At 46.4% G+C, this 15,496-nt stretch overlaps 1 protein-coding gene and 1 long non-coding RNA gene across 15 annotated transcripts in view; both read right to left on the minus strand.

Annotated features, from left to right (window-relative positions):
- The window catches only part of TIAM2 (TIAM Rac1 associated GEF 2), a 239,401-nt gene that overhangs the window by 92,845 nt on the left and 131,060 nt on the right, over nt 1–15,496 (minus strand). For all 14 annotated transcript variants that reach the window (XM_085023251.1, XM_085023187.1, XM_085023201.1 and 11 more), the window contains 2 exons: nt 12,463–12,635; nt 9,633–9,857 (listed from right to left, as the gene is read on the minus strand). In XM_085023251.1, the coding sequence (XP_084879377.1) occupies nt 9,633–9,857; nt 12,463–12,635 (398 nt within the window). The remainder of the gene's footprint in view (nt 1–9,632; nt 9,858–12,462; nt 12,636–15,496) is intronic.
- LOC146405926 (uncharacterized) lies at nt 1,213–6,771 on the minus strand. The gene is made up of 3 exons (XR_014844329.1): nt 6,392–6,771; nt 5,278–5,688; nt 1,213–4,836 (listed from the first exon to the last, which is right to left on the minus strand). It is a non-coding gene; the product is annotated as an uncharacterized LOC146405926 (long non-coding RNA).

Genomic DNA, 15,496 nt, shown 5'->3' on the forward strand with positions numbered 1-15,496 from the left:
GACTTTGGAACCTTCCTTCCCCGCCCCCCTCCCAGCACCGACCCTCTCATCCATCCGCAGGATGATACCAGCAACTGGACTGCATGGAGTTAACCGTGGAATCATGCAGTCACGACCTGAGACAGGAGCCCTGAGAAGGAGACTCAGACGCCATGAGGACTGAGACTGAGGCAGAAGACAGGATGCTCAATACCTGGAGCCAAGTACTGGGGAGACAGACGGGGGAAAGTTGTCCATCCTTTAGAGGCTCTGATTTCATACCAGGAGCAACCCTATACCCAAAGGCATAATTACAAAATAGTGTGTGAACATGACGGGACCAGAGAAGGGTCCCTGATCAGGGGGTGGGGGTGGGGGGGTCCAGGGCAGCTCCTTGGAGGAGCCAAGCCCTTCATCACAGATGAGCAGGGTGAGCCTGATGACGGGGAGTGGCAGGAGCCCGTCTGCACGTGGGTGTGTGGTCTATGCCGGTTCTCTCTGCCAGGGAGAAAACCCCCAAAAAGAAGAGGAACCTGTGGGAAGTCTGGGGTTGAAGACAAAGGTGGAGGTGGGAGAGGGCAATGGGGAGTCGCTGCAGGATCTTTAAACCTGGGGATCCCATGGTCAGACATGCTTTTTCGATACAAACCATTCTGGCCTTGTGTGGAAGAGGCAGCTAAGGGACCGCAAAATGGGCAGCTCCTGCAGCCTTAGGGGGAGGAGAAAGGATGGTGTCACTCAGCCCTCCACCGCCGATCACCAGGAGCATCAGCACATCGTGTGCCTGAAAAAAGTCAAACTGCCAGGACAACCACATGATTTTAGAGTGCTCTGCCTTGGCTCATGCTGACTCCTAGCCTGGAATTCCCATCACTGCTTCTCTTCTTTAAAAAAAAAAAAAAAATTATGATTTAAAAAGTTTTATTATTGGAGTTCCTCGTGGCTCAGTGGTTAACGAATCCAACTAGGAACCATGAGGTTGAAAGTTCGATCCCTGGCCTTGCTCGGTGGGTTAAGGATCTGGCGTTGCTGTGAGCTGTGTTGTAGGTCACAGACTCGGCTCGGATCCCGAGTTGCTATGGCTGTGGAGTAGGCTGGGGCTACAGCTCTGATTGGATCCCTAGCCTGGGAACCTCCATATGACACGGGAGCGGCCCTAGAAAAAAAGGCAAAAAGACAAAAAAAAAAAAAAAAAAGTTTATTATTTTTTAAAATTTTGTTTCATTTTTAAAGTTTTATTGAAGTATAGTTGATTTACAATGTCCTGCCATTTTCTGCTGTATAGCAAAGTGACCCAGATATACATGTATATACATTCCCTTTTTTGTATTCTTTTCCATCGTGGTCTATCCCAAGAGACTGGATATAGTTCCCTGTGCTGTATAGTAGGACCTCATTGCTTATCCATTCTAGATATAACAGTTTGCATCTACTAAGTGAAGGAAGTCCATTTCTCTTTTGATTAACTCCTCATTCTTCAAGAAGCAATTCAGCATCCCTCCTCCAGGAAGTCCACCAGGACTACCCAGGAGGCTAAATTTTCCATGTGTCTTCTACAACACTCTGGAATATCGACTGCTCTGAATTCATTCTGTTATGTTGAAATTATATGTTCAGTTGTCTGTCACCCCATTAAACTGAGAGTACCCTGAGGGAAGAGAGAGCAGCTTCTTCAAATTCAAAGTCTGCACAGTCACCTGGCCCAGAATTTGTACTTATTAAATGTTCACTAAACTAAACTGAATGTTATTGGCGGAAGAATGGATTAAGAAGGTGTGGTATATATACACAATGGAATACTATTCGGCCATAAAAAAGAACAAAATAATTCCATTTGCAGCAACATGGTCACAATAAGGGAAGTAAGTCAGAAAGAGAAAGACAAATACCATATGATATCACTTATATCTGGAATCTAATATATGGCACAAATGAACCTTTCCACAGAAAAGAAACTCATGGACTTGGAGAACAGACTTGTGGTTGCCAAGGAGGAAGGGGAGGGAGTGGGATGGACTGGTAGTCTGGGGTTAATAGATGCAGACTATTGCTTTGGAGTAGATAAGCAATGAGATCCTGCTGTGTAGCACAGGGAACTATATCTAGTCATTTGTGATGGAGCATGACGGAGGATAATGTGAGAAAAAGAATGTGTATGTGTATGTGTGAGAGACTGGGTCACTTTGCTGTACATTAGAAAATTGACAGAACACTATAAACTAACTATAAAGAAAAAAATAAAAATCATTACAAAAAAATAAAATAAAACTGAATGTTAACATCCTGCCCCAGCATTTCCACCTCCCAACGGCCTGCTGAAGGAAGCCTCGTCCTGGCTCAGCCCCTCCTTAATCTGGCCTGTCTCCCTCAAACTCCCTTCACAAAGACCCTCCAATGCTTTATTCCCCAATTTGCCTCCCCCCACACCCCCAGAGCATTTTTTCCTCAAGGCTTTGTTCGTCTTGTTCCCATCACTGCCGTTTCCAATTGTCTAGCTTCAGGATTTTAAAACATTACTATTGAAAACAAAAGAAGTTCCCTGGTGGCCTAGCAGTTAAGGATTCGGCATTGTCACTGCTGTAGCTTGGGTTTGAACCTTGGCCTGGGAACTTCCACATGCGGCAGGTGTGGCAAAAAAAAAAAGGAAAAAAAGAAAAAGAGAACCTGAAATAAAGGCTACAAGGCTCATGCAGTCCCGTGCCCACTGACTGACACTGTGACCTCCCACTCTAGCACCTCCCCAGCGGGACCTGCTCCCTCCAGGGGCCTCATTAACCCCAGGAAGTGAGAAAGGCCCAGAAAGAGCCTGGATGGGGAGGAGGAGCCATCAGGGAGGGAGTCAGGCCGCCTCAGGGTAGCCAGGTTTTGTCCTTGTTTACTTGTTTAAAATAATAATCGGAAAGGAAAATAAAGTACTGACTGGACTTAATTTACAGCTCTCCCTCCCTCAGAACTTCAAAAGGAGTCCAACATGCGGACAGCCTATCCGGCGCCCCACACCGGCTGCCCAAAGAGAGCTGCGTCCCCCCAAGGCCCCCACAAAGCCCAGGGAGGAGACCGTAGGATGGCCTCTCTTAAGCAGAGACTGCCCCACACAACAGCTGAGACTCGGCCGTTAGTATTGAGATCGTGTCTTTTGATTTGGAAAACGCATTGACAATGATCTCTTTCAAAGAAAACCTGTTCCAGAGACTGCATCTTGCGTGATGGAACATGCACTGTCAAGTTCACTATTCTTAGGCTATCAATGACTCTATCTGAGGTTCTTGGGGTCTCAGGGGGGAAGGTGCTACATAAATAAATACTTTCCTCCATGTAAAATAAAATACAGTGAAGCTGAGATACAGTTAGCATTTAATGCTAACTGGAAACTCTACTTAAAAGAGGCACGTGCACCCGCATGTTCATTGCAGCACTATTCACAATAGCCAGGACATGGAAACAACCCAAATGTCCATCGACAGATGATTGGATTCGGAAGATGTGGTATATATACACAATGGAATACTACTCAGCCATTAAAAAAGAATGACATCATGCCATTTGCAGCAACATGGATGGAACTAGGGAATCTCATCCTGAGTGAAATGAGCCAGAAAGACAAAGACAAATACCATATGATATCACTTATAACTGGAATCTAATATCCAGCACAAATGAACATCTCCTCAGAAAAGAAAATCATGGACTTGGAGAAGAGACTTGTGGCTGCCTGATGGGAGGGGGAGGGAGTGGGAGGGATCGGGAGCTTGGGCTTATCAGACACAACTTAGAATAGATTTACAAGGAGATCCTGCTGAGTAGCATTGAGAACTATGTCTAGATACTCATGTTGCAACAGAAGAAAAGGTGGGGGAAAAATGTAATTGTAATGTATACATGTAAGGATAACCTGACCCCCTTGCTGTACAGTGGGAAAATAAAAAAAACACACACACACACACACAATTAAAAAATAAATAAATAAATAAATAAATAAATAAATGCTAACTGGATAACGCGCCGCTCTCTGAAAGTTTTTAACAGGTACTTTGGAGACAACTATGTACTTCTGGGATATTTGGGAAATTACCTTCCTATTGATCTTGATTTGCAAATACCTTTGCGGCTTCATAGAACGCGCTCCGGTCAAAAGTTATCTCATGAAAGTAATTCTAAGCATGTGCTTAGGTCTGCCCTTAACGTTTCACACTCTTTGTGTCTGCAAGGAAAGAGCAGAGCGCTTGACAACCATCGGGCAAATGAGTTAAGGACAAGGGCACAGCAAATGTCACTGCTGTCACCCACTGCAAAGCCCTCTGGGAAAGCATGAATAAATCTCAACCTGTTCTGCCGATGTCGTATGGAGAATATTTGGGGGTGGAATGTCTAAAGATCAACCCAAACTGTTTCTTATGAGAAATTCACAAGTGTAACAGGAGAAGGTGATTGTGTGGGGAAGGGGGTGGGGGAAGGGATGAGGGCGGGGGGCAGGGAGGACTGAAATGAGAAAGGAGCAGGAGTGGACGGTGTGCTTCAAATAACTGATGCAGTGGTCCCGTCAAAGAATGCTGAACAGGCTACAGGTAGTAAAGACGTTTAAAAGAGTTTCACTTCAGGCCAACTGACCCGTCTAGTCTCTTGGATTTGTGTAGGGGTTTATGTGAAGGCAATTCCTGCCCTCCCAAGGAGAAGAGCACCAATTTTGATAGCATAAAGTAAGCATTTACCAACTATGAAAAAGAAATAAAGTTCCATTTAATGAAAATTTAAATCTTTTAAAAATATTTTTTGTATTTCATTTTTTTTTTTTGTCTTATTAGGGCCTCACCACAGCATATGGATGTTCCTGGGTTACGGGTCGAATTGGAGTTACAGCTGCCGACCAACACCACAGCCACAGCAATGTGGGATCTGAGCCACATCTGCGACCTACATTACAGCTCACGGCAACACTGGATCCTTAACCCACTGAGAGAGGCCAGGGATTGAACCCGTACCCTCATGGATACTAGTCGGAACCTTAACTTACTGAGCCGCAATGGGAACGCCTAAATTTTTAAAAACTGTTTGAACTTCTTACGGCCATAAAGAGAGAAAGAAGGAGGATCTAAAACGGGAAGAAAAAAAAAAAAAAAAGGGAAGTTCCCGTCGTGGCGCAGTGGTTAACGAATCCAACTAGGAACCATGAGGTTGCGGGTTCGGTCCCTGCCCTTGCTCAGTGGGTTAATGATCCAGCGTTGCCGTGAGCTGTGGTGTAGGTTGCAGACGTGGCTCGGATCCCGCGTTGCTGTGGCTCTGGCGTAGGCCGGTGGCTACAGCTCCGATTCAACCCCTAGCCTGGGAACCTCCATATGCAGCGGGAGCGGCCCAAGAAATAGCAAAAAAAAAAAAAAAAAAAAAGGCCGGGCGATTCTCAATGTTGCCCAATTTCCCTCTTCTCTGCCTGGACCTAAACATTTGACACAAGGACCTGAAAACTCCAAGCTGAGCATCCCTTCCAGAGGACTAAGTGGCTTTTAAGTTAAATTTTAGAGAGCCTGTAAAAGTTAAAACCATACCCTTTCCCACCACAATCAGTATGACTTTTTGTTTTGTTCTGTTTTATTTTTTCTTTTTGGGCTGAACTAGCAGCATATGGAAGTTCCCAGGCTAGGGGTCAAATCAGGGCTACAACTGCCAGCCTACACCACAGTCACAGCAATGCAGGATCCAAACTGCGTCTACCACCTAGACCACAGCTCACGACAACACTGGATCCCCAACCCACTAAGCAAGGGCAGGGATTGAACCCACATCCTCATGGATACTAGTGGGATTCGTTTCCACTGTGCCACAACGGGAACTCCCAGTATGAGATTTTTAATTGAGACACCTGAACCCACGAATTGCATAGCTGGTGAGAGACAAATGATTGTGGCTTTTGGATTCTGGGAATTCTGGACCAGAGGGGAGACATGGTACAGGGAAAGCCACTTCTCCTCAAGCTTTGGGATCTGTCGTGTAATCCGGCACAGCATCATCTCCCTACACGACCCAGACAGAAAGCTGAGAGCTCACGACCTGCCTCGGGACCTGAACTCTTCCCAGATACGAGCCAGTGAGGCTTCTGGGGCGGAAGGAGGCAGAGGGCATGGATGACATGGGCTGAGCGCCTCATGGCTGCACCTCCTCCAGCAGCTGCGACCTTGTCAGACCCCCCCCCCCAAACCCTTCCATCCTCCTTTATTCTCCTTCGCAGTCACACTTCCTTCCTTTTCAGCTCTTCGGTAAAACTAGCTTGTAGTTTGTTAGCTGGTACTTATTTAATTATTGCTTTTTAGGGCCGCACCTGCAGCATATGGAAGCTCCCAGTCTAGGGGTCAAATCAAAGCTACAGCTGCCAGCCTACACCACAGCCAAAGCAACACAGGATCCGAGCCGCATCGGTGACCTACACCACAGCTCACCAGCTGGTCCTCTTTAAATCAACAGCATGTTCTGTTGGAGGAAGGAACTTTCCAGTTCAAGAGCAGAGGAAGCTATCTTTAATATCTACAAAATTATAGAAAATCATGCACTCTGAAAAACATTTTCCATATAAATTGTTAAACTTCTGTCATATAACTCCGACCCCCCAGGCCTTGGTAACCACACACCCAGAGCAGGGCCATCCTACTGCCCTATGCCTTTCCCCACTTCCCTCTGCCCCCTAAGCCACTGCCTGATTCATCTTCCAAAGATAATACAATCATTTTGCTTTTCACCCCAACTTAAAAACCTATATGCCTCCCTGAGATCTAGAGGCTGAAATAAAGCTGACATCCCAGCCTTACAGTTAAGACCCTAAAAAGTTGCACCAGCACCGGTCCCACCAAAGCACCAGTCATTCACCACTTCCTAGCTCACACCCTCTATGCCCATGTGCTCAGGACTGCCACCAGCACTGTTACTTCTACAGGTGACCCTAGAACCTGGAGGGTTTGAACTGCATGGGTCCACTTATACGCAGATTTTTTTCTTTAGCAGTAAACACTACAGTACTACACAATCATGGTTGGCTGAATCTGAAGGGCCAACAAGTTATACATGAACTTTCTCTTTTTTTTTGGCCACGCCTACGGCATGCATAAATTCACAGGCCAGGGATTAAACCTGTGCCACAGCAGTAACCAGAGCCACAGCCGGGACAATGCCAGGTCCTTAACCCACTGAGCCATAGGGGAACTCTTTTACATGGACTTTCAATTGCCAGAGGGTCAGAGCCCCTGACCCTTATGTCACTCAGGGGTCAATGCTACCTCCACATTGTCCTTCCATGCTCACACCTGCCTGGCAGCCTGGACAAGCTATTTCACCTACACACCTCTTACCAATTTGTTCAGGCCATATTGTTCCAGGAATTCTCCTTCCTCTCAACACCGTGGCACAAGCTCAACCCCTGATCTCTCACAGCATTTGATGACTGTGCCAGTTGGTCCTACACCATTCTAGAATATTCTTTAGTGTGTACAAAGCCTCACCTCTAACTAAATGATACATTTCCTAGAAACAGGGTCCATATTTTCTAATTGTTTTTATTTTTGAAGCTATAGACATCTTTTAGGTATGTCAGTATCTAAAGATCCACAAATAAGCGAGAAGGAAGAATTGGGAAGGGGAGAAAGACACAACAGGCTATCAGAAAAGGGGAAGCAAAGATGGATCCAGATATTATCCACAGATCTAGCTCGACTGTGCCATCATTTAGAAACACTTGATGAGGGAGCAAGAGATGGGAACTACTTGGTTTTTCTACTACTGCCAGTTGATAGATAACAAATTCTTAGTGTTTCACGAACACATCATTTGACTGAATGCCTTTCATCAGTTTCTTATTTGCAACCAGACATTTCTTTCTACATATTCTAAGTTCTTCATCTATATGCAGATGGAGAAAAAAATATTCAGCAAGGTTAAATATTCAAACACAAACAGAAGATTGATAATGTGTTGTTTAATTTGGGGTTTTTTTTGTTAGTTTGGTTTTTTGTTGTTTTTTTTTTTTGCCTTTTTCTAGGGCTGCACCCACGGCATATGGAGGTTCCCAGCCTAGGGGTCTAATCAGAGCTGTAGCCACTGGCCTACACCACAGCCACACCAATGTGGGATCTGAGCTGTGTCTGCAACCTACACCAGAGCTCACGGCAATGCCAGATCCTTAACCCACTGAGCAAGGCCGGGGATTGAACCCGCAACCTCATGGTTCCTAGTCGGATTCATTAAACACTGCTCCATGACAGGAACTCCTGCTGTTTAATTTGTGATTTAAGTCAAGTGCTACAGGGAAAATTCCTTTCTGATGGGGTGTCCAAATCACTGTATTGCTGTGGAATTTTTTTTTAAGGAACTTGGCGTCTCTGTAACAATTTATAGAGAGAAAAGGATGAAAAAATCAGGAACATGCCAACCTATATTTACCCTATTTCTCTTTAAGTTCCCAAATCTCATTTGACCCTGATTTTGAAGGAACTGTAGTGGATACTGTTGTGTGTCACCTGATTCCCCCTTCTGAAATGAAGGCATTCTTTCCCTTAGCTGCTTATGGGTCACTAACTGCTCCCTCTCCAGGAAGCTACCTCCTCTGATGGCAGCTGCCTTGCCCAGTGGATGTGGTGTGCCTTGATGCCAGCAACTCTGAAGGGCCACCCCAGCTGCTGGGCCCTCTATGGGACCAGCTCAGCACAATTCAACACGGCCCTCCTCAAGCCTGTCCCTTCACCCCCAAGAGCATCCCCAGTAAAACACCGCACCTGCAAATCTCCATCTCGGTCTGTTTCCCAGGGAACCTGAATGAAAGGAGGGGTGCCAGAAATTTCTCTGACACTTGTCTAAGTGTTCAGGGTTAGGGGTTCTGACCCCCTAGCAGAAACAGAAACTGTTTAATTATTAAACGAATGTGGAAATAGGCCAAAGAAAACATTTTCCTTGGCACCTTATCTGTAATAAAGAGAAAAAAAACTACCCACAAAAAAATTAAAAAGGTGATTTTCTTTTTTTTTTTTTTTAATCCAGACACAGGAATAACTGAGTTATACCAAACTGCTCTTTCCAAAGCCATCCTCTGTATTAGAATCTTACCTGACTAATCTTCCAGCAGTTACTTTTCTTTTCTTAATGCTGCATCAGCAGCACATGGAATTTCCCAGGCGAGGGGTTGAATCGGAGCTGCAGCTGCAGGCCTACGCCACAGCCACAGCCATGCCAGATCCAAGCGGTATTTGAGGGCTACGCTGCAGCTTGCAGCAATGCTGGATCCTCAACCCACTGAGTGAGGTCAGGGATCGAACCCACATCCTCATGGATCCTAGCCAGGTTCTTAGCCCACTGAGCCACTTAAGGGACCTCTCAGCAGTTTTATTACATAATTTCTTTTCCAAAAGTGACAGTGTATGAGAGAATCAGCTAGGTGAGATGGAGAGACACTTAGACATTGCATCAGGAAACGCAATTCGGTCACAAAATGTTCCATTATATATATATATATATATATATATATACAGCCACCAACATTTTGCAGAGCGTACAACTTAACCCATACGGCAAAAATGCAGCCCTTGAGTTCCTGAATCAAGAGGCACAGAAACAGCGCCCCCATCTGCGTGTGCGGTGAGCGACATGGGCCGGGGCAGGAAACCCGCGCAAAGAACCTGTACCTGGTTTTCTATGGCCTTCCTGTTCTTTGGGTCGCTCACCACCGCCAGCTGCAACTCGGCCATCTTCTTCATCTTGCTGTCCATGTCGATCTTCTGCACGAGGCTTCTGGTCTGGCTCTTGAGCAGCCGCACCGTGTCCTCCTTGCCGTGTTTCTTGGCGCAGAGCGAGGCGCAGGCAGAGTGGATGGCCGTGACCCAGTTCTCCAGATCCGTCTGGCTGGTGGCCTGAACACAGGGGGGAAACCCCGTTTGGACCTGTTTCACCACGAAACTGTTCTCCCCCGTGGCAGGCTGGGCTCTGAGGTGTAAAACCCCCAAGTACCTTCAATTCATAAAAACTGGTTCATTTTAAAAACACACACCACTACTCAACTCAGGTCTGCAGGCTTCCTTGACTCCAGAAGGTGGGTGAGGCCACTGAGGGGGTCACATGGCCCCAAAGAGAGAGGCATCAGAGAATCAAGCTGTACCCTAGCCGCAGGGGAGTAATCAGAAAACCAGGGCGCGTCATGTCACTCTCTAAAAAGCAGCTCATCTTGGAGTTCCCCTTGTGGCTCAGCGGTAAAGAACCCAACGAGTATCCATGAGGATGTGAGTTTGATCCCTGGCCTCGCTCACTGGGTTAAGGATCCAAAATTCTGCCTTGCTGTGGCCATGGTGCAGGCTGGCAGCTGCCGCTCCAATTTGAACCCTAGTCTGGGAACCCCCATAGGCTGCAAATGAGGCCCTAAAAAGCAAAAAAATAAAAAGCAGCCCATCTTCATAATTTTAATAGAATGAAAAAATTATCAGGACTCAAATGTTACATTTGGAAGCCTGGATATGAAATTCATCTAGGATATGGACTCCACTATGAAAAATAACAATAAAAGCACTTTGGAAGCGCTCCCTGATGGCACAGAAGGTTAAGGATCCCGTATTGTCACTGCTGCGGCTTGGGTCGTGGCTGCAGCATGGGTTCGATCCTTGGCCCAGGAACTTCTGCACGCCAAGGGAGCTGCCAAAATAAAAGAAGAAGAACAACATTGGAAGGAGGACATAATAAAATTAAAATAATTTGATCTATGAATAGTAGGAATATGAACAGTGGCTTTCTTTTTCTATCCTATAGTACCTTCAGACACAATGACCCTATACTATTTTCATAAAAGAATATTTTATTTTAAAAACACTAAAGAAAGTTTGAACAAAGCCGAATGGGCAAAGACGTAGGATTCTGAGCAGGTCGAAACACACGTTCATTTTTCCTTGAGGCACAGAAACCACCACACACATTCGTGCCTTGCAGTCAATCCTCCGGTGACCTCTGGAATCATACGACGGCATCTAATGGGAAAAGTTCTTTAAAACTACGGATATTTTGCATGAATCACAAAATAGAATATTCACTTCATACCTGCCCCTAAGTCCATACAGATTTAACCAGTGTATTCACCTTCCCTACAATTCAGATGAACCCCAGGTTGTTACTTTGCTTTAAAGCGTCACAGAAAGTTTAAGCAAGCTTTCTGTTAAAAGAAGGAAAGTTCGGAGTTCCTGCTGTGGTGCGGCAGGATCTGCAGTCTCAGAAGCACTGGGATGCAGGTTCAATCCCTGGCCTGGTACTGTGGGTTAAGGATCTGGTATTGCCGAAGCTGTGGCATAGGTCTCAGATCCCCGGTCCAGGAACTCCACATGCCATGGGGTGGCCAAAAATTAAAATAAAAGAAGGAACGTTCAAATCTCCAGCCTGACTCTCACCAGTCAGGTGAGGTTGGGAGAAGAAGCAGGGAGGGCAGAGGCCCAGTGTGTTTACGGGATCGGGGCTCGGAAATCCTACTATCGCAAACACTTCAGAGATTGCTAGATTTCAAAGTCAGCCAAGGAACAGCTATGTTGGTCTGCAGGGGTCCAGGGGGCCACCTTTATCAGAGATAAGAATCCAAGACCGAGGAGGCTTTCCGTGCAGCTTCCGACCAGATAGAGTCCACAGGCCATGTGGTGTCCACATGCACAACGGTGTTTGGATTGGGAGGAATTTCGGGAGCACACTTCACCTCCGGGCTATCACCTCTCCCCCCACTTGTTTGGGGTTAACTATTAATAATAGCGGTAACGATTGTTAGCATTCCGTCAGTACTTAACACATGCAGATGACCTCAGCTACCCTTAAGGCAATCCTAGAAGCTATGGTCATCCTACTGGTTGAAGGGTCCTATTCGGAGAAGTTCAGAAAGTGCTCCAAGATGATGCTCGGACTCAGCCACAGCGCCAGGACCCACACCCCAGTCTGCCCTCTCATTTGCTAGAAAGATTCTAAGAATCACAACAGTAGATAACCTGAATCTTAAGGTCCTAAGACCACTTCTGCAGGGAAATGAGACCTTAGAGCATTTGTCAGGGAGGGTTTTCCTGAAAAGCTTCTTCTTTCACTTCCACTGGGGATTCTTGAGAAGAACTTAAGCCTCTACTGTCCATTTTCTCTGGGTTTTCACATGAGACCCTCCTCCACTCTGGGCATTTGGATCCTGCAAACGCTAGATCACAAAGTGCCCCAGAACAGGAATCCTAACTTTTCTTTCTTGTATCTTGAAAAGTGGCACCTGGGCTACAGCCTGGCACTGCATGGGCAAGCACACAAGAAATGCTTGCTGGGTGCATGATGGCACTCGCATGTCCTATGGTACCTGGCAGTGGGCAGGCGCCAATGCTCTTGCTTAAACAGTAATCTAAAGCCGAAGGGCTTGTAGTCTATTTCAGCGCTAAGCTGACCCTCTTGATTCTGGTCCTTCTCATCCTAATTGGGCACAAGCCATCGCTTCCACCCTGTGTTTCGAAAGCTGGGCAGTACCTGGAAAAGGTAGACGTCTCCAAAGGAGTTGCTGAGGCAGAAGACGTTTTCCTTCTTAGGATGCTCGGGGACGGACTGCACTATGCTGTCTTCAGCAAACAGGGCACACCGAGGGGCACCACTCTGATCCGTGGAATTCTTCCCGTAGGTCTCGTAAAACAGTAGTGTGCATCCTGAGAAAGAGAGAAGACAGGTCCTGGTCACATGTCCTGGGGAATCTGTGTAGGAAAGGAATGGGCAGTAAGGGAGCGAGGGAGGGAGAGGGGAAAGGAAGAGAGAAAGAGAGAAGGAGAAAAAGAGAAAGAAAGAAAGAAGGAAGGAAGGAGGGGAAGAAGGAGAAGGAATGACGCTAAATGAGACTATTTAATACAAAAAGGAATTCTAGTATCCAAAACACACCCAGTGATGTTAGATTAGCATCAATTCAGATGAAATATCTGGAGTTCCTTGGTAGCCTAGTGGTTAAGTATCCAGCACTGCAACTGCTGTGGCCTGAGTTCAATCCCTGGCCTGGGAACTTCTGCATGTCATGGGTATGGCCAAAAAAAGAAAAAAAAAAAAAGAAAAAAGGGAGTTCCCATCGTAGCTCAGTGGTTAATGGACCTGACTAGTAACCATGAGGGTGCGGGTTCGATCCCAGGCCTTGCTCAGTGGGTTCAGGATCTGGTGTTGCCGTGAGCTGTGGTGTAGGTCCCAGACGTGGCTTGGATCCTGTGTTGCTACGGCTGTGGCGTAGGTCGGCAGCTATAGCTCCGATTCGACCCCTAGCCTGGGAACCTCCATATGCCGCAGGTGCGGCCCTAAAAAGACAAAAGACAAAAAAAAGAAAATAAAAAAGAAAGAAAGAAAATGACATGTTTTATAAATGTAATATCGATAATAACAATACCAAGCATTTATTGTTGCTTAACCCCCGTCGGGAAGTCTTCTAAGTATCTAGCATGCACTGGATCATTTAGTCCCCAGATCAGCCTTAGAAGGCAGGCAGAGTTACTAATCCCATTTTACAGATGGAAAGCCTGAGAGTTTACACTGCTATGCAGCTCCCAGAACTGGATTGCAGTAGAGCAGGGTGTGAACACAGGCACCCTGGCTGCAGAGCCCTCGCTCTTAACCACAGCACCACACCTAGGAAATCTGTGCGAGAGACAGAAGAAAATCCTATATTCACTGACTAAGTGAGTTTCTACACTTATAATGTGTGATAACAGAAAATAAGTTGACATGGAGAATTGTGCCATCTGTGAGAGAAAGTACGTAGTTTATCCTCCAAATGCCATGTAAGATAACTTAATTTTACTACGTTCTTTTATATCATAGCGATAGGAAATATTACCATAATCTTACTCATTAAGATCAAGAGAGGAAAATGAAAGTATATACCTTGTATTTTAAAATATAAAATCCCTAAAGTGCTGCTACAAATGCTTGCAAGTACATGGCTTTCCCTTATAAGCTAATTAAGTTTTGTGGGTACAATTCACTAAGGGTCTGCTTTGCTCATTTGATGGGATTGTTTTCTAATGAAACCTAATTTTTAAGCACATTCTAAAATGCCCACAGGTATTTTGACTTGTTGAATATCCCTCGAAACCTTCAACCAATAAACATTTTTGAGCCCTTCGCATGTGCTGATGGATGACACACATCACAACGCGGTGACCAGCTCCTGCCTCTGCAAATACCTTTTACACTGAATTAATGAAGTGCCAGCCTGCCTTCCCCTGCATTGCAGGCAAATGGGGTCCATTTCATGCCTGCTTCATCCTACCATGTTAGGAGTCTTCATTCATCAAGGTTGAAATGCTTTGAAAACTACTGCACTATCAGCTTTATCTCTTCCTTTAAAAACACCTCTTAATACAGACAAACAAGTTTATATAATGGAACCCAGCCTAGCAGAGAAGACAGGAGGAAAAAAATGCAGGACCCTGGCAATGCCCCCAGAAACAGCATCTCCAGGACACTCTCTCTCACCGTGGCACTTCCACCATGGCACTTCGTGATCTTGAGAAGCACTGAGCAATCGCTCTTCCTACAAACAAAACCCATCCAACCCCAAAGGCTGTAAAAGCCCCTTAGAACAGGGAACGGAGCAAGGGGTTTATGCTGCTGCAGGTCTGAGCCAGTCTCTTCTTCCAGCCCCTAATGCCCTGAACAGCATTCATCCTTCCCTCTGGAAAAGCCTGCCCAACGCTACTGCTGCATGTGTGACATGCCACGACCTGGGCACCTGAGGACCAGGGCAAAAGTGACTGAGGAACACCAGCTCCACCCAAATCCAAATGCTTTCCAGTAGGTTAAGTTCGACTTCCAGCACCCCTGCCACTGAGCTCCCAGCAGCCAGGGTTTGACTCATTCCATCTGGAGGAAAGGAACGCAATCTCAGGCAGACGCCAGGATGTCACCAACCCTAATACCCCCTCTACGGCAGAAGGCAGCTCCCCTGAGGAAGCCTGAAACCACAACCGGGCATTTTTCATTTTAGAACCAGGCCAGGATGTGAAACAACATGCAGAATTTTGTTGTCAGCAAACTCAAAGAACAGGACATCAACCGTAAGCCTATTAGATCGGTTTTAACTTCATCTGTGACTGTGATGAGCGGGCACTGAGGCCGATGGAAAGGGACTGTCAGTGGAGTCTCCTGTGCCCCCCGACCCACAGGGTTGCGGCTCTTGGCCCTGCCCTGCCCCCAGCCAGGAGCTGGTGTCTCCCTGGAGGGTGGACAGCTAAAGCAGAAAGAGAAAACAGATCAGAACAGCGGTGGGAATACGAGATGAGAGGAGGTGCTACTAGTAGAAATAGCACCAGGGACAGAAAGAAAAGGAGAAACAGTCTCGGTCTCCCCTCAAAGCCTCCTTTTCACTGTCACCCTCTGAACCCACGCTCATCCCTCCTTCCCTGTCTCAGGCCGAATGACCAACATCCCGAGGTCCGTTAAGAACCCTGCTCCTGACATCGGTCAGCTGCTGTGCATGCTGTGGGATGCCTGGGAGGCCCCTGCCAACTATTCTACCCAGGAAGTCCCCCGT

The sequence above is a fragment of the Sus scrofa genome, chromosome 1 (assembly GCF_054392235.1).
Source record: "Sus scrofa isolate SSC_HxYL_T2T_F1_AM1 chromosome 1, Sscrofa_HxYL_maternal_Yorkshire_Landrace_v2.0, whole genome shotgun sequence".
Classification (NCBI taxonomy): domain Eukaryota; kingdom Metazoa; phylum Chordata; class Mammalia; order Artiodactyla; family Suidae; genus Sus; species Sus scrofa.